This window comes from Barbus barbus (assembly GCF_936440315.1).
Source record: "Barbus barbus genome assembly, chromosome: 35".
In the NCBI taxonomy this organism is placed as follows: domain Eukaryota; kingdom Metazoa; phylum Chordata; class Actinopteri; order Cypriniformes; family Cyprinidae; genus Barbus; species Barbus barbus.
The window spans coordinates 5,786,571-5,812,962 of NC_136763.1; the positions used below are offsets into that span (position 1 = coordinate 5,786,571).

The following is a 26,392-nucleotide window of genomic DNA, read 5'->3' on the forward strand; positions in this document are numbered from 1 at the left end:
TATTAACAGCACTGATATTAGATGTGCTCTTTTTCACATTGTTCCTTCCTTTTTCTCTGATTTATCCATAAATATCTAGAAATGTTCCCAATGTTCCAATTGCCCCCATTGCATCTGTAATTCTCTCGAAACTCACATCCACACTTTTGTTGCTTTTGTTTTTTAGGTCTACATGATCTGGAGCAACCCGATGTTGCGCTTGCTGATGAATGGTAAAGACCTATATTTATACTCAACATAGGCTACAGTATAACATGTTCTGTTAGTTTTATTAATCACACAATTAATATATTGTGCCATTTTCTATGTTTTTGTTTCAGGACATACTGTAACACAGATGAGCATCATGAGCATCGTCACCTGACTCAAGTTCAGGCCATCAAACTCTACATGACCAGCCGTAAACCACATCTCAAATGTAAGCAGTGTTTCAGATGAACATCAACATGAAGTCAAATTTGACCGTTTACTTTCTTAATACACATTTCTGGTCCAACCTCATCTCATGAAAGTGCGTATGAATAGTACGCCAAATAAAAATGAAAACTTGTGGTATTGATACGCAAAAATGGACTTTGGCGTGTATATGCTTTATACACTTTTATATGGTTGTGGGGTAGATGCGTATCATATGCACACGAAAACTGCATTTTATATGCACGCCAAACACGTTCGTATCATATATACGCCATAGTCCATTTTTGCGTATCAATACCACGAGTTTTCGTTTTTATTTGGTATACTATTTATACACATTCTCATGAGACTGGGCTCTCTGGTCTTATTATAATCGATTCATCAGTGCACATTATTCTAAGGAGAAATGTTTGTCTTCATAATCTTTCATCAAACTAATAAGTTGTTCCACCTCTCAAACGATTTTCTTTTCAGCTCAATCAGTATTCAGTTAAATGAGCTCAATTTCATACTGCAGTATACAGCACAGTAGCAGTTGCTCCAAGTTTTGCCACATTGTCCTTCATCTATCTTAAATCTTGCTTACAAAATTACCTCAGTCTTTTAAACACTGTCCCCATTAAAGTTTGTGTCGGATGAGTATTATGGAGTGTGTACAGTAAATGTCCTCTCGTGTGTGTTGTAGGTGACAGAGAGCTGATTCAGCAGGTTTTGTTTGACGCTGTAGTAACGGCTCCCTTAGAAGCATACTGGACTGGACTGGCCCTTAATAAGTCTGAGTAAGTTTGGACATTTACTTGGTCGTATTGCTTTAAGATGCATCTTAGTTTAGTATATTTAGTCTTACATAACTATTTTCCACCTTCTCTCATAAAGGGGTAGTTCACCCCCCCCACACAATTTTTTTTCATTAATTACTCACCCTTATGTCGTTCCAAACTCGTGAGACCTTCATTAATCTTCGGAACACAAATTAAGATATTTTTGATGAAATCCTAGAGCTTTCTGACCCTCAAAAAAGGCAATTTTAACGATGTCCTTACTACCTTTCTGAACGTGGTAGTTGTGTCTCTGTCTATGAAGGGTCAGAAAGCACTCAGATGTAATCAAAAATATCTTAATTTGTATTCTGAAGATGAACGAAGGTCTTACGGGTTTGGAACGACATGAGGGTGAGTAATTAATGACAGAATTTTCATTTTTTGTTTAACTATACCTTTAAAACTAAACAGGCTGTTTTTGCAGCTGGTTTTTAGTATATTTTGTTGGTTGACTGGGTAGGAAAACTGTGAGACCATTCACACACCATCTTGCCACATACACAATCTTGCCTACAACAGTCTTTTTGTTTGCTTTTATCAACAGGAACTCTGATAAAGGTGTTGAGATCGCTTTTCTCGGCACTCGCACTGGCCTTTCCAGAACCAACCTGTTTGTGGTTCCCGAGCAGCTGACCAATCAGTGAGTCCAAATGACTGGCCAATGACAGATTCTCATCTCATTACGCTGGCCAATAAAAGGCCTCTAAGTGTAAATGAAGAATGATGGAGTAAATGATCCTCCACGGCTGCATGTGTTTGCAGAGATTTCCTCACTGCTGAAGACAAGGAGGGTGTCTTTAATGCAGATCACTTTCCTCTGTGGTATAAAAGAGCTGCAGAGCAGGTGCCCGGCACTTTTGTGTACTCCATTCCTTTCAGTTCAGGTATGAAGTTCAAGCATGAAGTTCGAGCACATAAACACACATCCATGTCATGCAACATACTTCAACATTTAAGGATGATGTCATGTAGAAAAAAAAAAGCTTGGGGTTTAGAGATTGTTCAAATTAATAGCTATCAACATTAATCTGCAATGAACATAAAAAATTTTTTTTAATAATAATTGGTCTCTAATACTCCCCTATTGCTCCATCACACATCTTTAGCATATCACACAGCTTATTAGCTTGGCTTAGATCGTCATTTGACTCATATTTCAGGTGGATCTTCCCAATTACAGTTTTATGGCACACTAGTCAATGTCCATGTGTTGAAAGCCGCATACTGTTGATGTAATAGGCATCTGTGTGGTTTGTTACTCTAGCTGCACTGTACTGCTTTTCTCATGCAGACTGTCTGCTTATCTCTCTTTCCTTCGCCTGTAATTAATGTGCCCTACTTTTACGTTCACACAATGTGTGTGTGTGTGTGTGTGTGTGTGACAGATCAGGATCATTAAATCCCACTCAACAGCTCTTGGGCTCCTTATCACACAGACAGCGCTGAACTCCTCTCTGATCAAACACTCTCCCTCATCTGCCTGTACCGCTAGAAATGAGCTCTGTTTCATCATGTAACTGAGTGTTTGTTTCCATCATCTGAATATGCAAACGAAGGAGTCCCTCTTAATAGATTTATGCTTATAAATATTTATGTAATAAATGTCGCCCCCTGGTGGTTATGACTTGCCATTTAGAGCAATGTCTTTGCGGACATCAGATTTTATTTTATTTTATGAACATTAAAACAAATGTTTTATTATTTATTTATTTATTTTTAAAGAGAAATAGCATTTTATTCAGCCTGGGTCATGTTTTCTTTTATCTACTGTAGTTTTATTTATGATTTTTCGAATATTAGGGAGGTCATCAGTCTAATTTAACCACTTTGTACCATGTGACAGATAAATTTCTACTTAATAGTAGATTTTTATTTTACATGCAACCTTTGACGTCAACAATAACAGATATGCATACTATGTTTGCATCTCTTTCTAAATGGTCTGTTTATTTTGGTTTCCTAATTATGCACAATTATATGCTTAGTTACATTTTATCATTTAACATTGTTTTTCCCTTCAGAACAGACTTGCAACTGCAAGCAATTATTTTTTGGAAACCAGCCGTTTTAGCGGATCATTGAATATTCCCGTTCTCGTGTTCATTGATGATGTTGTTGTAAGTATAATAGGGCATTTGTGTTAATTTGTGATATTTGGTTTAAGGGGGAGAAAATAAAAGTGTGGTTTTGGCGAGCACTGCTATCCAACTACTCGATGACAGGAAGTCTCCTATAGTGGCGGGTACTTGTCTTCTCATTTCAAAGCAAAATGAATGTATTATAAATTTTAAATAGTTTTTCAAATGTACAAATGTTTCCAAACACAACTAAATGTCATTTTATTAAATGTGTTTTGTTTTTATGACACTCAAAGCTGTGGGAATTCAAATGAAGCTGGAATTCTTTCAGAGAAAATTTTGGACGGCCAGTCGACAGGTAAGCACAGAAATATTTCTGCTCATGAGAATATAAATATATGTATTTATCAAACCAGACCTTCTACGACTGATGTGTTGAATTGTGTATTATTACCTGCTGCATAACAGCTCTGTTTCATGTGTTTATGAGCAAAAACGTATGAGAGACCACGCTATATAATCATAGATATTGTTCAAAACTAATGTAACGCTTTATAAGCAAGGATCTATTTAGAAATGGCATTAATGTACACATTTGCTTCATGTTTTTACCTCTGCATGTGTCCACACAGTGCAATGCTCTGGATGGGAAATGTACCATCAGCTGTGATAATGAGGTAAATGCATCTCTCGTTCTCTCCCTTCGGCCATATTTTCATGATGGAGCTCATAAAATGGCCTGTATTCACGACATGCTCATTATAAAATGGACATTTCTGGGACATGACAGGCTTACTAGATCAGTCTGTACTTCTTTTATGATATATGGCATGTGCCTCGTAGCGTTTCTCATTTAAAATTCTGTGTCTTTTATTAATGGCTTTTTGTATAAAAAGCTATAAAATGCATATTACTGTCTTACTTGAAGTTTGTAATGATTTAAGAATATCACAACAGATCAAAGTTTGTTGAATCATATATTTAAATGGATATTCTATGTTTCTGGTCCTATTAGGACATTAAATGTTATCTCATAGACAACAATGGCTTCATCCTGGTCTCTGAAGACACTTCGCAGGTATGACAGACAGAGAATTATAGCAGAAGAGTTGTACAAGAAGAGCATGTAGCATAAAACCATTCTGTGTCAATATGAAATTAAATTAAATGGATGCATTTTTATAATGACTATACCTATAACTTTACATAATGTGTTTTCCACAGACAAACTTCTTCTTTGGAGAAGTGGAGGGAGCCGTCATGAACAAACTGCTTCTGATGGGCTCATTTAAAAAGTGAGAGAGAACACACACACACACACACACACACACGTTGGTTTTTGTGGTTTATGGGGACTCTCCATATGCGTAATGGTTTTTATACTGAACAAACTGTGTGTGCTATTGCCCTACACCAACCCTACACCTAAACTTAGTCCTCACAGGAGACTTTGTGCATTTTTAGATTTTCAAAAAAACACCATTTAGTATGTTTTTTAAGCCTTTTGAATTACGGGGACATAGGCAGTGTCCTCATAAACCACCTTCATATTGTAATACCTCTGTCATACCCATGTCATTATACAAATTTGTGTCCTCATAAACCACATAAACATGCACACACACACTAATAACCTACATTGTCAAGTTTTAAGATTTTGAACATCTGTAAATCCACTGTAAATTCTCTATTTTGCATATTTATGATGTTACTAAAACTGACTGGATATGTATTAATAAAAATATTAATATTAAACAAGGTATGAACCCAGGGCTGAGTTTAGTAGTGAATCTGCTTCTGCTTTTGTTTCTGCTAGGATTAATTTGTATGACTATCAGGCTCTCTGTAAAGAGTATGCAGGCAGCAGTGACAGCGCACGCACTCTGCTGGATGTGAGTACGCTATCATCTGTGCTGTAGTGTTTGACTTCAGGGCCTCGGGATTCTATTTCCTGTCTCCACTGACACGCTGCGCTCTTCCTTTCAGCCCTTCACCACTGTGAAATGGCTCTTGACAGAACTTGTCATGTGAGATAAAAAGCCTTTGCCTTATAATTATTATTGTCAGCTTGGGATTTGTCTGTGTTTCTGAGTGGGAATGTATGTTTTTCACAGATTTCTGTTGGAGTTTAACCTGTACAGCTGGTGGAACTGTGACTCGACAGTCAAAGGTATCACTCCATAGATGACAGGAACTCTTAGAAACATGTTAATGGGGTTGCATGCTCCTGTGAGCATGCCCTTGTTATTTTTCATTTCTTCCATATGATATATAATAGACATTAGATTTTCATCTAATAAAGGACTAAAAATCATATAAATCTCAATTAACTGTAAGGTGATGACACATGAATCACACACAGCATAAAAACTGTACTATCATGTTGGCTATCATAACCATAATGCAAACAAAAATGACATATATTTTAATATATATAAATAATTAAATACTATTTTAGTTGTACAGTGAATTTTTAGCATATAGCAGCTGAATTTAGTGTTCATGTGTGCAGCTCAGAGAGCTCAGAGGACAATGATGGTGCCGTGTGATACTGAATACCCAGCTTTCGTCTCTGAGCGCACCATCAAAGAGACCACAGGGAACATTGACTGTGGTGGCTGTATACGGTGAGAACATCTGTTAATGTCTATATGTGTACATGCTTGTTTATAAAACACAGCAGAAAGAAATTGGTGGAAAAACACAAATTACTTTAAAATGATTCTGATGCAACTCTAATGCACTAATGTTTCCATACTAGCATGAAAATGCACTTGAAGTGTCATAAAAAACACATGGTAATATATTTTACATTGTATAATTTCAAATAATTTATACGGGAAGAAATTTATATTACCTTCATTTATTACATTTGAAACATAAGTTACTATATTAGTCAGTCGTGGCCTAATGGATAGAGAGTTGTTGGGTTTGATTCTCAGGTCCAGCCGGTATTGTAGATCTCACGACTGAGGTGAGACCCTTGAGCAAGGCACTGAACCCCCAACTGCTCCCTGGGCGCCATCATTGGCTGCCCACTGCTCCGGGTGTATGTTCACTACTGTGTGTACACTTGGATGGGTTAAATGCAGAGCACAAATTCCCAGTATGGGTCACCATACTTGGCCACGCACCACTTTCCTTTCCCTTTATAGATTTGTTAGTTCCAGTCTTGTATTAAGTGTTATGCCAATTATTAATATTTTTCACTGTCTCATTTATTTAATGTAAAGTAGACAACAGAAAGTACAAATATTTTAACATACAACCGAAAGGCCTTAGATTTAGGCATATGACAGCGATGTAACACTTGATAGCCATCCTCACGCTTCTAATTAAAAATCATCCAGATAGAACTATATGAAGCCAAACCCGTGTCTCTGACACCCTTCTGCAGAAAGCTGTTTTATGTGGTTATTTTGCTCTCAGTGCTCGCAGCACACATATATCTGAGAGAGTATACATAGCATGATCTGACAACATTAAACATAGCTGCGCTTCTCTGTCGCTCACATTTTTATTTCTGGCAAGTGCTATGTTGCTAAATGTCATGTAATAATAATTGTTCCATAGTATTCTGGTATTATATCATATTTGTTTACATGTATCACAAAACATGCATTTTATAGATAGATTAGTAATAATAAGATGTATAGATTCTGTTTTAAATGTAGATTTTAAAATGTAGATTAGATAAAGATATTTAAAGGGATAGTTCACCCAAAATAAAAATGTTCAATTCTTTCAAACCTGTTCCAAACCTGTATGTGTTTCCTACTCAAAATAAGAGAAAGTCAGTATAATTTAAGAGGATTGTATATGTTCAAAAAAGTAAGGGCAAGAACTAATGCAAAAAGTAGGTGCTTATCTGTTAAAAGGGCAAATCTATGGAATAAATGTGATAAGGAACTTAAAGTATGTAATTCACTTTGCCAATTTAAGAAAATGTATAAAAATAAGGTGATAAACAATTATATGACTCAGTATTAATAAATTGTGGTTGTATTGTATTTTTATGTTTGTTTTGAATTATGTTTGTACATTTTGGGAAATGTTTTTGTAATATTGTTTATTTTGTGTTATTTAACTTAGTGAAAAGTGTCGCCCATTCAGTTAATTATGTATAAAGGGTAGGCATAATAAGCAAGGCTTCTGTCTACACCTTTTTCGGTAACTATGTATTTTTATTTATTTTGTGAAAATTTGTCTGTGAGGACCGGAATAAAATTATTATTGATATTGATATTGATACTTCTTTTGAGCACAAAAAAAGATATTTGAAAAATGTTGGTAACCAAACAGTTGACGGTAGCCATTGACTTCCGCAGTATTTTTTCCCCATACTAAGGAAGTCAATGGCTACCGTCAACTGTTTGGTTACCAACATTTTTCAAAATATCTTTATTTGAGCTCAACAGAAGAAAGAAACTGAACAGGTTTGGAGGGTGAGTAAATGATGACAGAATTTCATTTTTTGGGGGGTGAATCATCCCTTTAAATTATATATAGAGTTTTATATATTTTGAGAGATTTAATGATTTTCTTTGACAGAAATGTAATGCACATTTCTATGTGGTTTCTCTGGTTACTCTAGACCAATTTCTTTTAAAAAAATAGGACAGACCTGATTTGTTATCAGGTGAATGCCGGCCACTTCTACAGGTTTTGTGAACAAGAACTGCACATCTTTTTTGTATTTTTTCCACTCAGGACCTTTGTAATTCAGCAGATTCCCAGCAGTAACCTGTTCATGGTGGTTGTTGAGAATAAATGTGACTGTAGCTCCGCCCCTCCAGTTACCATGGAGCCCATTGAGATCATTTATATCCTTTTTATAAACCAAATAAAACATCGGCTTGTAAAATGTGAGGTTATAGCATGAGCATTTGTATAATTATCAGCCTTGACCTCTGAGCACATAATGAGTCTCTGAAGTGCGACAGACTGAAGTTTCAAAAGGATCGCAAACGGCCACAGTCCTGTCATCCATTTCATCCAGAGGTACATAATGCATGATGTTGTATTATTAAATATCTGCTTTTGATGACCAGCACGATACCAGATTTCAAAGTACTGTAAAGTTTTTTCAAATTTTTTGAAACTACTTCAGCATATATTTTATTTTAAAGTACCCCATTCACGCTGTCTGTAAAATGCTCACCCACATCACAGCTGAAAGAAAGTACACTTAAAACGTTTTAGTGGACTATTCACTTTCACTTGAGGGCTTTCAGCTCATTTGGAGTCATTCTGTCGCTGAAAGTGTAGTTTTCAATGACTTTTCTGTAAATTCCTGACTCTACCAAACAAGTTTTGCTCTATGCGCTTGCTAACCCTGTTTATATATATCTTTTTAACAGGAGAACGCTATGGAATGTGGATCAGCAAATTCTTTGAATTTTCCAATGGTAGCCATTTTATTCCCAGTGTTGTCGCTCCTGATCAGCAGGTGACCTTTGACCCCTGCCTTGACCCATTAGGCTTAATATACACTCAAATCAGAGAGCCTTGCTTCCACCAAACATGAGTTCACAGAGACAAAATCGTCTTTGTGATGTCTGGATTACTGAAGATAGATGATATGTATTACCGTCAAAGACTGTTAGAATGTGCTGAGTGTTTTCTTCTTACATGTGGACCAGTGAACATGCCTGGATATCAGTGGCCCGTCACGAGCCATCACAGCTAAACGCAGTCCATGTAGCTGTTCTTCAAGGTTCATAAACCTCAATTTTAGTCTTAATCTGTACTGTGTGAAGCGCAGACAACAAATTTAGCAGAAATGTCATTTTATGTCATTATTATTTGCCTGCCTTTCAGATTGATTCGGCGTTTAATTTGGAGTCTTAAGATGCATGACGTGACAAAATAGGAATATTTAAGCAGTTTGTAAGAATTGCATACATTGTCATCAAAAGATGAGATGTGAATTCTTCACAAACTTTATAAGTTTTGCCTGCTTAAAAAAGTACTTGGAAAATAACCTTTAATTGCCTAATCCCTTTACATCAAAGGAAAGCCATGTTATGTAAATAAAAACATATTTTCCATCATTTTTCTGGCATTCAATTCACTGGGTGGTCTATTTATAATCTTTGGGTTATAATAAGACAAAAATCTCTAATATCTCTTGAAGTGTAACTGCATTTTTTGTCTATATAGGCACAAGTCATCAAAGTACTAAAATCTGACATTTGTATCATAAATGTAGCTTTTTCAGTGCAAATGACACACAAAAACTTCACTGTAAAAAATATTCTGAAAAATATTGTGTGTAAAATGTACATCATTGATAACAAAAATAAGTGACGTCACGCTGGGACTTCGGGGAATGTCCTTTTACTGTTTTCCCATAAATATGTATTGATGATATATCATAATTTATTGTTTTCTTTCAAAAACTATGTTAAAGTGGTCATGAAATGAGAAATCAAATTTCCCTTGATCGTTTATATAACTAAAATAACTCATTTGGATATTGTGGAATCGTCCCGATTCCAAATTCTGTAAAAGATGCGCTTAAATTCAGGTATTCAGGGGAATGCCACGGCGCATGAGTGTAGTGCTGCTTAATATTCTGGTTCAAATATGTAAGGCTAGGCAAAAAATTACAAGTCATCCTCTCTGTTTAAATCTTCAGACATGTTTATGAAGGCTGCTTTACGGTATGTACAGCGTGCATCTTCCTCTGCTTGTAAACAAGGCACAGCGAATATGGGTTCCATTTCGTGGTACTCTCATGAACGTGCATCGAAGACTGACATAGAAGAGAAGAAATTGTTGAATAAAGTCATTATTTTTGTTTTCCACAAAATGTATTCTCATAGCTTCATAAAATTACGGTTAAACCACCCTTTCTGGGCCTTCAACGTGGTAGTTGTGTTGCTATCTATGGAGGGTCAGAAAGCTCTTGGATTTCATCAAAAATATCTTAATTTGAGTTCTGAAAAGGTCTTATGGGTTTGGAATGACATGAGGGTGAGTAATTAATGACAGAAATTAAATTTTTGTGTGAACTAACCCTTTAGCTAAGAACATATACTTCTGTTTAGGAGAAATCTTAGTAGTAAGATCAAATATTTTGTGAATACAGCTCCTGGTCACCTCCGCAAAAATGGTATTGGTTGTAAACGCGATTCAACTATAGAGTAATTATGACCCTTTTGGCTTACATTTTATGCATTTAATGCATTTTATGCATTCAAGTTACAGTGTTTTACATTTTATCAGCTCTTGCTTTCCCTGGTAATCGAACCCATGACCTTGGCGTTGCTAGCACCATGCTCTACTATTTGAGCTACAGGAAAGCCTGCTATAGGGATAGGGATAGCTTTGACGCATCCCTGGGGTTGCCAAGTCTGCGGTTTACTGCTGAATTGGGCTACGTTTACACTTTTGCCGCAGGTTGTTTTTGAAGTCCACGGGTTAAAATTATCTCCCCGAAATGTAATTTTGAGAGAGGGAGACCTTCCGTGATGTTGGAGAAAATCGAGGAAAAATCACGATTAGGCTAGCGTTGGGCTAGTTTTAATTAGCAGTTGAGCTTGTTTCGCAGACCTGGCAACCTTGTTTAAATGGCTCATTTGCATCTGTGTACAGCCTTCAGAAGGACCCCAACATCAGAAAGTGATTGGATTGGATCGCGTAGAACATATAGATTATATGTTTGTTCGGAGCATTTGAATGGGTTTTGTAAACGAGGCACAGTGTAATGGGAAGTCTGCAAAGAATCGGATCTGACAGCAGCTGCACCGCAAACCGTTAGTAAACAATTTCATAATGCTGTCTGTACATGATGTTTTATATGGATGATGTTTTCAAAACAAGTATTCATGTGCATTAAAATGATGGTGTTGAAGCATAGATTCTTTGACAGAAAAAAAAGAATATTTGTAAAAAATATATCGATCAAAATGTCAGATGGTTTAAAATGTACGCTTAAAATTTACTCCAGAAAAGGAGTAAAACATTATTACATTTATTGGTTCAGCCTTAAATGCCCAAGATTCTTTTTAGACCTTGACAAAAAAGATCCTCTGAGCAATGTCTGTGAAGCTCATGACCCTTTAGCTGGATGTTTACTTAAGGTCACAATATATTCCACAACAAACAATGAATAATGAAAATAAACACCTGTCTGCTAATAAAGATATTTTATTTGTAGTGGCTGTACATAATGAAACAAGATTTGAGATTCATCAGTGCATCTTCACCAAACTGTAGACTTGATCTCCTTTGGAGTGATTTGGTTTGTGAGGGATCGTGTAATACAGGTGATTAACATTCTCAAGGAAGAAGTTAAAAAAAAAAAGATAGAAAAGAAACACATGAAGCAAATGTTTTCGTATTCTGTTCATGATCAATGTCTCATTTGGTTATGTGGGTTTGGTGGATAACAGCTGTTCACACATAACACATTTTCCTCTGTATTTCCCCATTTCTGTTTTTTATTGACCAAAGCATTTTTAATGCAATTTAGAAGCATTTGAACCAGTCAAATCACTTTAAAAATGTTATAACCTTGATTAACAAACTCTCTACCATGAAGCTTTAGTGTATAAGCTTTGACACTTTGCACATATCATCACAGACTAATTCTGTGCAACAGTGCTTTGATGAAATTAGTATTTGCCCTACTTCCTCCATAGTAGCTCCCTGTGACTGGCCGGCCAAGTTTTTTAGCGCCTAAATGTGGGCATGTAAAATATAGGTTTTAGCCCATGCAGAGAGGACGTTTTGAGTTGTGAAATGACAGTGTTCCTTCATAGTAGGCCTAGACATTCGATTCCTCATGATATTACTACTGTAATGAAAGAAACATTTCATTTCCTGAGGGCTGGTCAATTTGATACATGTAAAGAAAGAGCGAGTGTCTGTGGGATCCGTTGTGCTTTCTGATGTGGTGTTGGAGGCCTTTGAAAGAACAACATGATGAAGAGGGTCAATAGAAAACCATCCAAAACGAGGGAAAAAATAAATAAATATGGTTGTCTGTTTGTGTGTAAATTTATGTTTACACCCAACTTTTTTCTCTTTTGATTTTATTTCTAGAGAGAAATTAATATTATATTGATTAAATATTTGCTTATTATCAACAAAGTTCAATCTATATTTTGTTGTAGATCATTAAACACTCCAGGTCTAAAGCTTCAAACTCGTTATTTTAGAAGCTCAACAGCCCTTCAAAACTGCTGCTTTTATTGTATTGACAGTGTAAATGTTCTGCAAAATAGCTCATTTTGTGACGTGTATTTCAGCAGGACAATGCAAAACTACATACTACAGCTATTACAACAGCATGGCTTCTTAGCAGAAGAGTCCGGGTGCTGAATTGGCCTGCCTGCAGTCCAGGGGCCTCATTTATAAAATGTTGCGCAGAAACAGTTCTAAATTTGTTCTAAGATCATTTCGCAAGAGTGGTTCGTGCTTATTTGGAGTCTCTCCAGTGGGATTTCACACTAAACAAAATTTGTGGCATGGTAGTGTGTAGCGCAGGCTGTGAATGAGGTAGGGGGGCAGCAAAGGTCCTTAAAAGACGTAAAAAAAAATGGTCTGACTTGAAATTACAGTCCAAAAAGTGTGTTGCACGACATATTCTTAAGTCTGCACAGATAAAACAGTCGGAGATGTGTTTATGCATTTTTTTTAATTATTTTTTTATTTCATTTTACGCATTAGTATTAAATCAGGACGTCACAAGTTATCTTGTAAAATAAAATAATATACAAAAAAATAAAAATAAATACAACAACATGGAATAAACTGTGTAGCCTAGAATGCGAGTAAAGAACTCTCAACATTAGGCTACCAAAAAGGTCAGTTTAATCTCGCAAAAACTCCCCTTAATAAAAAATCTGACTACACTGCACAAATGATCTCTCACCCTGCATCTTTGTTGTTTATGATGAATTCGGTGCTTGCACATACACCACTTTTATTAGATGTCCAAACCGCTGCAGTACTCCGACTTTGCCACAAGGAAAAGTGCGTACGCCTGCTCAGACCTTGACGTGGTGGTAAGTACTTTTCCACGCCAAAGACCGTTTTTATAAATATGAGCGCTTGCGTGGATTTAAGCGCACGCACACTCTAAGATCAAATCTGAGTTTACGCACGCTTTATAAATGAGGCCCCAGATCTCTCACCTATAGAGAACATTTGGCGCATCATTAAACTAAAATTAAACCGCATTAAAATCTTCAGCAGCTGGAAACCTATATCAGGCAAGAATGGAACCAAATTCCAACACCAAAAGTCCAGAAACACATCACCTCGATGCCCAGAGAAAGAGCGAGTGCCCAGATATCTTCAAACTGTTTTGAAAAGAAGAGGAAATACTACACCATAGTAAACAGGCCCCTGTCCCAACTATATTGGGACCTGTAGCATGCATCAAATTTGAAATGAACTCATTTTGTGCAAAAATCGTAAGATTTCTCAGTTTAAACATTTGTTATGTTATCTACGTTCTATTGTGAATAAAGTATTGGCTCATGTGATTTGAAAGTCTTTTCGTTTTCATTTTATTCAAATTTAAAAACCGTCCCAGCATTTCTGGAATTCGGTTTGTATGTCAGGTAGGTTCACATGTAGCCCCTTTGACATAGAAAAATATTAGACAATGACACTTTGCTCACTACAAAGGTGAACAGTATTTAATCAACATTAAATAACAGAGATCACTTACTGTAAGACTGAACCTCCATCAGGAGTTGAAACACAATGAAGGTGAACAGCTCCATTACATTGAGCGTGAGAAAAGAGACTCACACAATAGGTGAAGTAACACATCAGACCACAAACCATATGCTTTGTGCTGTCTGTTTTAAGAAGATGAACGTGGCGCCACATTCAAAGTTGTGTGCACTGTAACATGTAAGCAAACATTTATACACAATACCAGTGTTGGGGGTAACGCATTACTAATAATATTACTTTTTTCAAGTAACTAGTAAAGTAACGCATTACTTTTTAATTTACAAGAAAATATCGGAGTTACTTTTTCAAAAAAGTAAAAAAAAAAAAGTTTTCCCATTTATTGACTGACAGTGCGCTGTGTGAGCATGCTGTTACTGTAGTTCTAGACTAAATGTGAATGTGCATTAATTCATCCCACTGAACAGGTTATTCTCACAGATGAACTCTGACCTCCAGACCAAATACTGATCTGAGATCCAGTGAGTGAGACATGACTGATGAGCTCAACTTTGAGTTACTTTCTCTTCCATTTATGATAAAGACACACTTCTCCATCTTCAGGTCTTCAGTATTCTCACATCTCAGCTCAATTGTGTCTGTTTCCAGAACAACTGAAGCAGACACTGACAACTTGGCCTGAGAAAGACCTTGACCTAATGGAAAAACAAAACAATGAACAATGCATTTATTACACTATAGTTATTAATCTTTGTTAGTTAATGAAAATACAGTTGTTCATTGTTTATTCATGTTAGTTCACAGAGCATTATGCAGTGGCCGAGAGAGCTCAACATGCTGCAAATAGAAAAAAAACACCTGCAAATTAAGAAAATAACTTCATTAATTTGACAACACACGCGCTGCAAATGCTCACAACACAACCAAATAAAGAAGCGCACTGCAAATAAAATTCTTTATTTAGTTGTGTTGTGAGCATTTGCAGTGTGTTTCTTTATTTGTTTGTGTTGTGAGCATTTGCAGCACCTGCTGTCAAACTGATGAAGATGTTTTCTTGATTTGCTGGTGCTTTTTCTATTTGCTTGTGTTTTCTGAAGTTGCAGCACGATGAGCTCTCTCGACCACCGTAGTATTAACTAATGTTAACAAACACAACTTGTGATTTTAATAATGCATTAGTAAATGCTGAAATTAACATTAACTAATATTAATAAATGCTGTAGAAGTATTGTTCATTCGTAGTTCTTGTTAACTAATGTTGTTAACTAATATTAACTAATGAACCTTATTGTAAAGTGTTACCATACATTTTTACTCATTTGCATGACTTGCATGAATTGTAATTTAAAAATTGCATTATATTTACGTTTGCCTTTTCTTGATATGTTCAAACTTATGAGTCACTAAAACATTTTACCTCTTTGTTTTACACATACAGTAACTATTTTACATTATAATATAAATAATGCTTGTAATGTATGAAATGCTCTCACCTTTGATGGTGAATGTGTCACTGTGTGGTGATCTGATCTCAGGTTGAGTTTTGAGTGAATAAACACAGATCACTGATCGTGCGAAGAGTTCACTGAGACTTAAATAAAACATACAAAGACTACTCTCTCCAGACCGAGTCCTCTGAGAGACACGCTGATACAGAAGATCATCATCCTCAGTGTAGAGACTACAGATGAAATCAGCTCGGACTGAAAGTGGTATTTCACAAACTATGTTGAACAAGTTATCATCTCCACTAGCACTGATGATGGGTTTCTGAAGTGAATCTGTTTGAAGAGAAATTATCCAGTTATTAAAAACACTATAGCTTCCAAAACAGAAGAACAGCAGTGAAATATCTCACCTAGTACCGTCACTGTGGCAGGAGGAGATTCAGATGATGGTTTATTGATGCCTCGCTTATGTATTGTGTAGTAACAGTTAATGTAGATTGATTCAGGTGATTTTAAAGCTGCCCATCTGAGCACTTCAGCACCAGTGAGATCCAGCGCACATGATGAACTGACTTTTATATTCTTCTCTTTTCTGTTTATGTAGAAATAACACTGATTCACTGTAACATCTGCTGGCGTCTCACAGCTGATCTTCACTGAGCTGGACTCTCTTATGACATCTGGAGACACTTTTACAGTAGGAGAATCTACAACAACACAAAACAGATCAGCTGCATTACATCTCCTCACCAACCGAGTTTACAAGCACAGCATTTTATGATGTCTATATTCTGGCTGAGACTTTAGTCATTCAAATAAGTGCTTCACAGCTACTCAAATATTCCTGTATAAACATTAATCATCATTCATTATTAATCTTCATTTAATTATTTTTAATCATCGTCACTTTGTGTGTTTCAATTTTCTATTTACTGATCAGACATGCAGAAATATTCTAAACAATGTAACTTCGTCAAAAGATGAGTCCAGATAAGAACATAAATTATTTAAGAATATATTAAACAACATAAATCACTTACCGTAAGACTGAACCTCCATCAGGAGCTGAAAAGCAATGAAGACAAACAACTCCATTACAGCGAGTGTGAGAAAAGAGACAGAATGAGACCTACACAACATGAGTGAATTAGGAAGTGGTACATCAGACCACAGGAAATCATATGTATACTGTGCATTTTTATGTAGATGGAATAAATAATAAGACTACACTTAAAAGACACATGCAATGTAATGTGTATTATAGAGCATGCACTAGTGTTAATAACCCAGATGTATTGTATTATTTACTCTATTATTTGTCACTGATTATGATGTTTAAATTAATTTTAAAGGTCAAAATTTAGATATAAATGGTAATTTTCTATCCTGAATTTAGCTCTCTGATTTGACCGCTCCATTAGAAGGGATGTGTCTGCTGTGAAACATCAATGTAAGCAGCCACTGCTATGATTGGCTAACATCTTTGCATGTGAAATAATCTCTTTCAAAAACTTTTACTGTGTTTTTACTGTAACAGGATTAACTAGGCAAGGCAAGGCAAGTTTATTTATATAGCACATTTCATACACAGTGGTAGCTGTGCATAGCTGTGATAGGCAATTTGGTTCTTCCTCATTATCTGACTTAGTGGGAGCATATACAGGTTAAACAAGAGTGGTGCAAGAATTGAGCCTTGTGGGACTCCACATGTCATGGCCGTCCACTTAGACTTATGCTCTCTTATACTCACATAATAACCTCTCCCTTCTAAGTATGACCTGAACCATTTGAGTGCCATCCCAGAAAGCCCGACCCAGTTTTCCAGTCTCTCTAAAAGTATGTTATGATCGACAGTGTCAAACGCAGCACTAAGATCTAGTAGTACCAGCACTGATATTTTGCCAGAATCAGAATTGACGCGAATATCATTTATTATCTTAATGAGTGCTGTCTCTGTGCTGTGATGTGCTCGGAAACCAGATTGAAAATTGTCCAGGTATCCATTTGACTTTAAGCACTTTTAACTAATTAAAAGTGTTGATTAAATAAGGAATAATTGATGACGGGTCATTGAATTATTACAAAAATAATGCACACCAAAGATAGTAATGCAGGTTGCAGCACTGCACTGGAGCCGAAATATAGTCATGTCTACTGAGCAGTGGGCACACAATGCAGTTAGCTCATTATTGCAATGCAATTTCTGCAAGCTCACAAATAGTTCCATCATACTAACCCAGTGAAAACAATGTAAATAAGAGACTCGTTGAGCAAACTGTTGCTGATTATATCAGATTTTTATGGCGAAAATGCAGAAATCGAATCGCCAATAGACTCATGTTTATCTCACAATAATGGTTTTAATGATGCTAACAGGAACAGTGTGAACTTTGTTTAATCACTGTTTTGATTCACTATTGCATTTTGATAGCTTTTCTCAATCATTTATATCAAGTAATACCCAAACTTTCTTTCATACGAACGTGCAGATGTAAATTAATATTACAGTGAATAGGTGTTTACACAACTAAGTCTAGTTCTAGGACCTCAAATTGGCTTCATCAGGTTATTGGAATTAAGTTACAGGTTTTTCTTTTTCCCCCTCACTATTTTCACAGGTAAGATGTACATTTTCGAAACTCATAGTACAAAAATCCACACTGATCACACACAAGATTGTTGTAATGTGTCATGAGAACATTTGGTTTAATCACAGAAACACAGCAGCATCATCTTTCAGCTTAATACTTTTACCAGTCAGATAATTTAATAGCAAACAATGCAAGATACATGTTTCAAATCACCCTTGTTGCTGAAATAATTAGTAACACAGGCTAAAGATGCCACATTAGAAAATACATTTAAATTACCTAACTTATGTAACTAACATGAAATCCAGTATCTCTTCGGAGTGTCACTAAAAAATGTCCCCACAAGGTAAAAAATGACAGGTATTACCACCCCACAAGAGTTTACCAGGACCGACCACACTCACACACACACTTTGAACATAGTGGTTACCATCTAAGATAAATAGTGTAGAATGTAAAAATAATTTGGAAACTGGAAACAAGTTCTATAGAAACTATATCTAGATGTACCAAATGATTAATTGATCAGTTGTATTAAATAATAAACAAATGTATTCAAGTGAACAAGAAGAGATGCAAATGAAAAGTTTGATAGTAAAAGAGCTTTATGAAAGGTGTTTACTGTGAATGAAACATTTATATATATGAAACACTTATTTTGTGTAGTGAACAGAATACTTTGTGATTTCATTTTGTACACTCCTACAAATAAAGGTTCCAAAAGAGGGTTTTAGAAGAACCATTTTTGGTTCCCCAAAGAACATTCTAGTGAACAGCTGTTAAAAGAGTAATTTTTTTTCTTAGTGTAAACAACATTTTAAAATGGAAATAAACTTTTTCTACTATAAAGAACCTTCTGTGCAATGGACAGGTTCCATTAAAGGTTCTTCATGCAACCACTGATACCGTTAAAGAACTGACAGAAAAAAATTAGTTCAGTCTTTATTGAATGCTCAATTAGCTTTTATTACAAGGTGCTATTGGACTAGTGGGCCTTGGCACAGGTCACAGTATATTCCACACCAAACACTAAATGATGAAAATAAACACCTACTTGTCTGTAGGTAATGATGCTTTATTTACAGTGGCTGTACACAATGAACAAAGACATGAGATTCATCATTGCATCTTCACCAAACTGTAGGCTTGATCTCCTCCACCTGAGTGAACTGGTTTGTCAGGAATTGTACAGTACAGATGATAAACATTCTTAAGAAAGAAGAAAGAAAGACAGAAGAGGCACGCAGGATGAGAGTCATGTGTGTTTGTTCATGTGTGTTTGGTGTGTGACAGTGTTCAAACATACCTCAGTTTCCTCCAGATTTCCCTGTTTCTGTTGTTTATGGACCAACACATCTGTAATGCAATGCAGAATCACTTTAAAAAATGCGTTGACCATCATATACTACGCAATTTTCTATGAAATCTGTTAACTCAAATCTGCAGACTGGCTCTGACTTTCAACAACTAGCTTGGACTTCTCCAGACTGTAAACCGGTGGGCAAAAGTCATGTAGAGTATTCCAACCTTTAGCTTTGTTAGCATTTTAGCACTTCTGATTCTGTCATCCCATTTTTTGAATGGGTTTGGTAAATGCCTAAAATAAGATCTGTGTTTTTTCATGTTATTATTATATGACATACAGTACTTCCAGGGGAAGGCTAACCTTTCCCAGCCTGACACAAGCTCCCTCTATGGTCTTTATCTTTGGCACAGAGTTGTTCATAAGCTGCACGCACAATAAAGAGCCTCTTTGTCATTGACAAACGATAAAAGACATTTGTGGGTTTCTCCTGGTTGGAAGCTTAATGGTGGTGACATTGAAGTAATGCGACCATTGTGGAACAAAACGTGTAAGAATTAAACTTTTGTTGGTCATAGAGCTTATTTTCTGCAATAATCTAAAAGCCAATGGACATATTTATTGGGTTTTTGTAGAGGGAATCAGGGAGATGCTGACTTTTGAGCTGGCCTGCGAAAATATGTGATTGCAACAAACTGCACGACAATAGGGAAAGACTTTCATGTGAACTTAACTTGAATGGACTACTTTTATGAAAAGTTTATGGTAAATGATTTTCATTTTGGTGTGAACTGTTCCTTTAAAAGAAAATGTGGCCAAAAATACTGATCTGCTGATGACTTGAAAGAGGAAATGTGTGCAGTAACAGTTCCTGAGAAGCTGTGCTCATTGAACAGTGTTTCTAACTATAAGATCAGACGGTGATGTTGGTTAGCTGATATGTTTTTAATTTATCTTAGATCATTTCCTGAGAATGATGTTCTCTTACCTGCAGATATGGGCTGAGATGTGGCTAGTACAGAAGTGATCAGAGAATATGTCTCTGCAGGCCCAGAACAACTCTAAACAACATAACTAGTAATTAAGTTAAAGTCCCTTAGAACAATTCATATTGATTATTGTTAAATGCAATTTATAGTCAATATTATGGTGATACTCACCATACCAATTCTTTGACTGGGCACATCAGGTTTTACTGATCTCGTTTTTTTGCTAAGAATGAAATATAAATATGGCATCTTTTCATCAAGCCGTTATCAGATAAGCAGCTAAACATTTACACATACAGCTCCTGGACTACAAAATAGACTACTAACAAGACTACTGAATTGAATGACTATAAAACTTACCATTTTCTTATTTTTTTACCTAGAAAACAATAAGCTTCAATATTATATATTCAGTTTTTAATCCTGTACATCACTTTGGTCAACTATCTGTTGTTTTATAAATAAATTGACATTGATATTTAAATGCTTACTTGCAAATCGGCACAGACTCCCATGAGTCCAGACAAAATTACAGCAACACCAGTGAAAACTAGCACTATAAACCATATATCTGTCAAAGAAGAAGAAAAAAAAACTTTAATCCATGTTCATGTGTATTATGATATTTAATATGGTTACTGTAGATACATTAGTCAACCTGAAATTTTGAAGCTTATTATTTATTTATTGATGGATTGGATGTATGGAAAGAAGTAAATGTTATGCAGAGTTTTGAAAAAGAATGCAATGGTCAAATCAATTTGAATATGAAAGAAAAAGATACAGAATAATACCTTTGTATTGTGAAGTGGGTAGACCTTCAGTGAGAACCACTGAAACTCTAGAAAATTCTGCATCAGAAAAGACTCGACTGAAATCACACTCGACTGATGATGATGGTTTATACAATAGTGTTTCAGTATTTGATGAAGTTGCATAAAAATCTATATTTTCCTTATATATGGCATTGTACTTATTTTTAAAAATGATACAGTAAGTTACCTGTTCTGCGGTACTTTGGGGTTTCAGATGTAAAAATAACAGTATCCATTTGTGAAGTTTTTTGTGTGGTTGTTGTTGTTGTTGTTGAAACTGCAGTGAGAACATCTTAAGTTGTATTTAGCAAAGACTGGCATATGTATATTTCTTTACATTCTACTGAATTCAGCATTGTAGCAATAACCATAAAAAACAGATAACTGGACAGTTGTGTATTGCATGATACTGAAGAAGCATTCATATGTATGATGCATGTATGTTTAAGTCTGTAAAATTGAAATGGATAATTCAAAAAACAGCATAATCATGAACCACGTCATTATTGAATTTGATGATAATGCTTCCCATGCTTTTGTATAAACTGTATCCCAGCTATATTTTTGAATATGACTTTAGAATCCAACATATTAATTTTACACAAAGACTTTGAAATATGTAAGAGGCATGAAGTGGACTGGGGAAAAAACACAAGGTCCCGAGACATTTTTAAGAGTTGAACTTTAACTTGAACTTCACATTTTTAGGAAGACGTGTCGTGCTCCAGATGTTGCAGAAGACAAGACACACAAGCTCAACGGTTGAGCACGTCTGTCTAGTGCATTTACATATAAAATGAGTAACGGAATAGAAAAAGCATTCTGTGCCATAATCATGTTGAAAAAGCAGCAGAATCATGAACCATGTCATTATTTAACCCTTGTGCGACCTTATGGACATTTTTGTCCATTTCAGTTTTTTGTTATAAGTGTGCCTGTGTTAATGCCAACTGCATAAATTTAGCTCAGGTGTTTATTTTTATTGGAATTTTAATATTTTACCCTCATTTCCTTCAAAAAAAATCTATTTTACCCTCCAAAAAATACTCACACTCAGGACCTTAAGGACAAAAATGTCCTCATTGAAACCCATTAAAACTGCTATTTTTAATCGCAGTGCCGTTTAACTGTAAAATTATGCAATTTTTGTTAATAGGCTTTCATTCTGTTGACAAGGCTTCAAAATGATTTTTTTTTACTATTTTTTACCAGATGGTGCCATTTTTTCAGGTTTGGTCTATAAAGGGTCTATAAAGCAAATACTCACTTTATTCCTGTTTTCTGCTTCTGCGTATTATAGAGCCAATTGGATAAATAATGCAGCTATAATTGTGTAGGTGTGTTGGTATGGATGTCAGAGTGTGGTTTGTATGTGTGTCATAAAAAATTGACTCTACTGCAAATCACAAATCCAAGCACTGTGTGCACCAGCAGAGTTTTGCTGGCATCTAATGGGGAAAATTTGGTACTGCACCCAAACAAACTTTTACTGAAAGCTCATTTTTTGAGATATCAACCTCAAATTTGGAACACAGCTTCTTTAGATTTATGGCTTTGATTTTCTAGCAGGTTTAGAGTTCAACATGTTTTTTTTTACTTCAACAATAATTTGCCATGGGTCTTCTTTAAAATGAGACCACACTTAAGCCTCTGCTCCCAAGCTTCCCATTTTTATGACCGGTTTGTTTGACATGGACATTTTTGTCCACTATGGACCTAAGTGTAACTTTTTTTTATTGATGCACAAGGGTTAATTCTCTACAGCTTATTGCTTACCATGTACAAATCAACTTTAAAAATGAATTTTATCACTGATAACTTACACAATGTTTCCTTTGCTGTGTTGGTTGGTAGGTTTGTATTGGAATGAAGGTCTACTAATATAAAAATAACATGTTCAATCATTTCTCAATGAATCTAGAATCATCAGAAAATGTGTTTTCAGTAACTTACAAGTTTTACTGTATGTTGTGGCTTCAGTAGTGGACATTATGGTTAAAGCTGTTGAAAAAAACATTGTGAATTTTGCACTGACATATAAGTAAATATTCAACAAATAATAATGAACCTGACAGAATGATTGTCATTTTGAAGACATTCAGAATGGAGTAAGAATAACTGATTTACAAACTCAATTACTCACTGGTTTTCATGGCTGTTGTTGTAGTTTGTTCAGTGGTGGTAGATGTTGAACCTGCAGAGACAATTTATCAGAATTACAGGGTGTCAATTCACATTATTTATTATGTACATGTATTATATTACATTATCATGGTAAATTTACATTACTTGCAACCTTTACAGCAAAGTTTGTTTGCTGAAGGTAAAGGTCCTTCAAATATAGCACAGGTCACATACTCCTGATGTAACTTGACATCACCTCTACATTGGCTAACATGAGTATGAAAATAAAACCTTACTCTGGACTGTTACTGTCACTGGATCAGAGTGAGCAGATGGTTTTTCAACTTGTCTCTTCTCCACAGTGAAGAAGCAGGTTATTCTCACAGATGAACTCTGACCTCCAGACCAAATACTGATCTGAGATCCAGTGAGTGAGAGCTGACATGATGAGCTCAGCTTTGAGTTACTTTCTCTTCCATTTATGATAAAGACACACTTCTCCATCTTCAGATCTTCAGTATTCTCACATCTCAGCTCAACTGTGTCTGTTTCCAGAACAACTGAAGCAGACACTGACAACTTGGCCTGAGAAAGACCTTGACCTAATGGAAAAAAAAAATTGGATGGTTGATATGGGGGAAAAATGGATGGTTCAAATGTTGGTTGATATTCTCCTGTAAACTAACTGTCAATTACTGAACAATGGCTCTTTATTTGCATCCTGTTCATTTTATTGCAGCTGTATAAAAATCATCATCAACTCATAATCAGTAAGACACATGATGAGCTCATATTGAGCATATTGCTAAAGGATACTTTAATTAAAATACTTCAACACATGTATTTTTTGTAGTCACGGAGTATAAAAGGTGCTGCAAAACAATGTTAAGAGCTTACAAGGAACATTTTAAAATATTTTATGAAAATCACTTTTTGTTCATTTTCTCCTCAATAATTGCAGAAATGAGTTTCCATAGATTTGTCAGACATAGTCTGGCTCTCTGACATCTCAACTATGATCACATGATTAAATCAAACAGCTCTTCCTTCCTGTCTAAATATATCAGACTGTTCACTTGTCAAAAGTCACACTGTGGTTAGTGTTTGTCTGAAATGGACCTACAAGTTGTTCTGCGTAAGAAGTAAGACTTTATAGATGACTGATTCAGTGTCTGACACACTGATCTACTGTATATAATGACTGGATTGCTCTAACTGATCAATAGTCCTCAATAGTAAGATTTCATAATATCCTACTGGCCTACATAATTATACTGGCATCTCTAATCATTAAATGTGTTCATGTTTAAAAACAAAATCATAATAGTGATAACTAACCTTTGATGGTGAGTGTGTCACTGTGTGGTGATCTGATCTCAGGTTCGGTCTTGAGTGAATAAACACAGATCACTGATCGTGTGAAGAGTTCACTGAGACTTAAATAAAACATACAAAGACTACTCTCTCCAGACCGAGTCCTCTGAGAGACACGCTGATACAGAAGATCATCATCCTCAGTGTAGAGACTACAGATGAAATCAGCTCGGACTGAAAGTGGTATTTCACATGATATGATGAGCTGGACATCATCACTAACACTGATGATGGGTTTCTGAAGTGAATCTGTTTAAGTTGAAGAGAAATTATCCAGTTATTAAAAACACTATAGCTTCCAAAACAGAAGAACAGCAGTGAAATATCTCACCTAGTACCGTCACTGTGGCAGGAGGAGATTCAGATGATGGTTTATCGATGCCTCGCTTATGTATTGTGTAGTAACAGTTAATGTAGATTGATTCAGGTGATTGTAAAGCTGCCCATCTGAGCACTTCAGCACCAGTGAGATCCAGCTCACATCTCCAACTGGTTTTTATATTCTTCTCTTCTCTGTTTATGTAGAAAAAACACTGATTCACTGTAACATCTGCTGGCGTCTCACAGCTGATCTTCACTGAGCTGGACTCTCTTATGACATCTGGAGACACTTTTACAGTAGGAGATTCTACAACAACACAAAACAGATCAATTACATTACATCTAATTACAGAAAATGTTTACAGGCACAATAATACTCCAATATTAATCACATATTTTTTTGGTTCTAAAAAACTAAAGACAACTGCTGATTATATACAAAATATTTTATAGTAAAACTCATATGTCAAGTAGGTCCACTTGTAGATCTACTGATCAGACATGTTGAAATATTTTAGACAATGACACTTTGTTCACTACAAATGTGAACATACAGTATTTAATCGACATTAAACAATAGAGATCACTTACTGTAAGACTGAACCTCCTTCAGGAGCTGAAAAACTATGAAGACGATCAACTCCATTACAGCGAGTGTGAGTACAGAGACTCACACAATAGATGAATTAGGAAGTAGCTCATCAGACCACAGGAAATCTTATGCTTTGTGGAGCGCGTTTTATGACGATGACAGTGATAATGATGCCACACTCACAGTTGTGTACACTGTGAACCTTTACTCTAGTATAGCACTTTTCAAACAGTGGGTCGTAAGTTTTAGGTGGACATAACTTTGATTTAAAGATTTCACCAGTGTTCACCAATTCATGTGCGTGTTAAAAGCAATGTGTATGTTCAAATAATTGAATAAAGAATTATATGCATTTAGACTAAATTAGATCTAATATTTAATACTTTAGCTAAATGAACAGAAAGGTCATCCATGTTTTGAGGAGCACATATCCTGGAGTTCAGTTTATGAACAACTAAACCTGTACATTGTACTTACTGGTAAAGCAGCACAGACACATGAATCCTATGAGTCCACACAGAAATAAACCAATACCAGTGAAAACTAGCACTACTGAAAGCCATGAGCCTGTCAAAAGAAAATAAGTATTTTAATTATTTTATTAATTTTTCATTATAATTATTAAAACCATGTTTATATTGCAATAAGGGAATGAATATGGAAAATTGCACTAAATCAGATAAATTATGTGCAGATTTTTAAAATACATTTTCACAGCACTGTACCATGTATGTAATATGATCACGAAAGCAGGACATTTCAAGGTTTGTGTTAGATTTTACAAATATTCAGACCAGCAGTATTGTGATTACATACATCAGTGTTTCTATCTGTTAGCCCTGTCATGCGATATTTATGTCTTA

General features: G+C 35.5%; 3 protein-coding genes across 3 annotated transcripts in view; 1 reads left to right on the forward strand and 2 right to left on the reverse strand.

Moving 5' to 3' along the window:
* The window catches only part of LOC306855288 (voltage-dependent calcium channel subunit alpha-2/delta-3-like), a 44,343-nt gene extending 34,974 nt beyond the window's left edge, over positions 1-9,369 (forward strand). Inside the window, exons 22-38 of the mRNA XM_079393864.1 lie at positions 167-212; positions 321-418; positions 1,103-1,196; positions 1,783-1,878; positions 2,001-2,122; positions 3,403-3,480; positions 3,613-3,674; positions 3,949-3,993; positions 4,332-4,394; positions 4,541-4,611; positions 5,133-5,208; positions 5,303-5,343; positions 5,431-5,486; positions 5,829-5,943; positions 8,027-8,139; positions 8,235-8,317; positions 8,677-9,369. Of these exons, the coding sequence (XP_079249990.1) occupies positions 167-212; positions 321-418; positions 1,103-1,196; positions 1,783-1,878; positions 2,001-2,122; positions 3,403-3,480; positions 3,613-3,674; positions 3,949-3,993; positions 4,332-4,394; positions 4,541-4,611; positions 5,133-5,208; positions 5,303-5,343; positions 5,431-5,486; positions 5,829-5,943; positions 8,027-8,139; positions 8,235-8,317; positions 8,677-8,769 (1,352 nt within the window). The 3' untranslated portion in view covers positions 8,770-9,369. The remainder of the gene's footprint in view (positions 1-166; positions 213-320; positions 419-1,102; positions 1,197-1,782; positions 1,879-2,000; positions 2,123-3,402; positions 3,481-3,612; positions 3,675-3,948; positions 3,994-4,331; positions 4,395-4,540; positions 4,612-5,132; positions 5,209-5,302; positions 5,344-5,430; positions 5,487-5,828; positions 5,944-8,026; positions 8,140-8,234; positions 8,318-8,676) is intronic.
* Positions 9,370-13,844: 4,475 nt separating this feature from the next.
* LOC306855005 (uncharacterized protein) lies at positions 13,845-16,521 on the reverse strand. Its single transcript, XM_079393376.1, has 4 exons — positions 16,461-16,521; positions 15,831-16,127; positions 15,466-15,753; positions 13,845-14,667 (listed from the first exon to the last, which is right to left on the reverse strand). The coding sequence occupies exons 1-4, from the start codon at positions 16,513-16,515 to the stop codon at positions 14,447-14,449; spliced, it is 861 nt and encodes a 286-aa protein (XP_079249502.1). The 5' UTR covers positions 16,516-16,521; the 3' UTR covers positions 13,845-14,446.
* A 2,416-nt stretch (positions 16,522-18,937) lies between these two features.
* Positions 18,938-25,651, reverse strand: LOC306854867 (uncharacterized protein). Its single transcript, XM_079393147.1, has 13 exons — positions 25,529-25,651; positions 24,948-25,244; positions 24,581-24,865; positions 23,539-23,844; positions 23,262-23,312; positions 23,072-23,119; positions 22,942-22,995; positions 21,306-21,395; positions 21,098-21,154; positions 20,475-20,874; positions 20,303-20,375; positions 19,318-19,367; positions 18,938-19,220 (listed from the first exon to the last, which is right to left on the reverse strand). Exons 1-10 carry the CDS (start codon positions 25,581-25,583, stop codon positions 20,783-20,785), a joined length of 1,335 nt encoding a protein of 444 aa, XP_079249273.1. The 5' UTR covers positions 25,584-25,651; the 3' UTR covers positions 18,938-19,220; positions 19,318-19,367; positions 20,303-20,375; positions 20,475-20,782.
* Positions 25,652-26,392: the final 741 nt, after the last annotated feature.

Excerpts from the sequence above, each read along its gene's own strand:
- LOC306855005 (XM_079393376.1), bottom strand. The coding sequence starts at position 16,515 with ATGGAGTTGTTTGTCTTCATTGCTTTTCAGCTCCTGATGGAGGTTCAG. Across the intron at positions 16,128-16,460 it reads GATGGAGGTTCAGTCTTACG|ATTCTCCTACTGTAAAAGTG; the intron begins GTAAGTGATTTA and ends GTGTTGTTGTAG. Across the intron at positions 14,668-15,465 it reads TGACACATTCACCATCAAAG|GTCAAGGTCTTTCTCAGGCC; the intron begins GTGAGAGCATTT and ends TTTTTCCATTAG.
- LOC306854867 (XM_079393147.1), bottom strand. The coding sequence starts at position 25,583 with ATGGAGTTGATCGTCTTCATAGTTTTTCAGCTCCTGAAGGAGGTTCAG. Across the intron at positions 22,996-23,071 it reads CACAACATACAGTAAAACTT|TAGACCTTCATTCCAATACA; the intron begins GTAAGTTACTGA and ends TTTTTATATTAG. Across the intron at positions 21,396-22,941 it reads CACAGCAAAGGAAACATTGT|TTTCAACAACAACAACAACA; the intron begins GTAAGTTATCAG and ends TTCTCACTGCAG.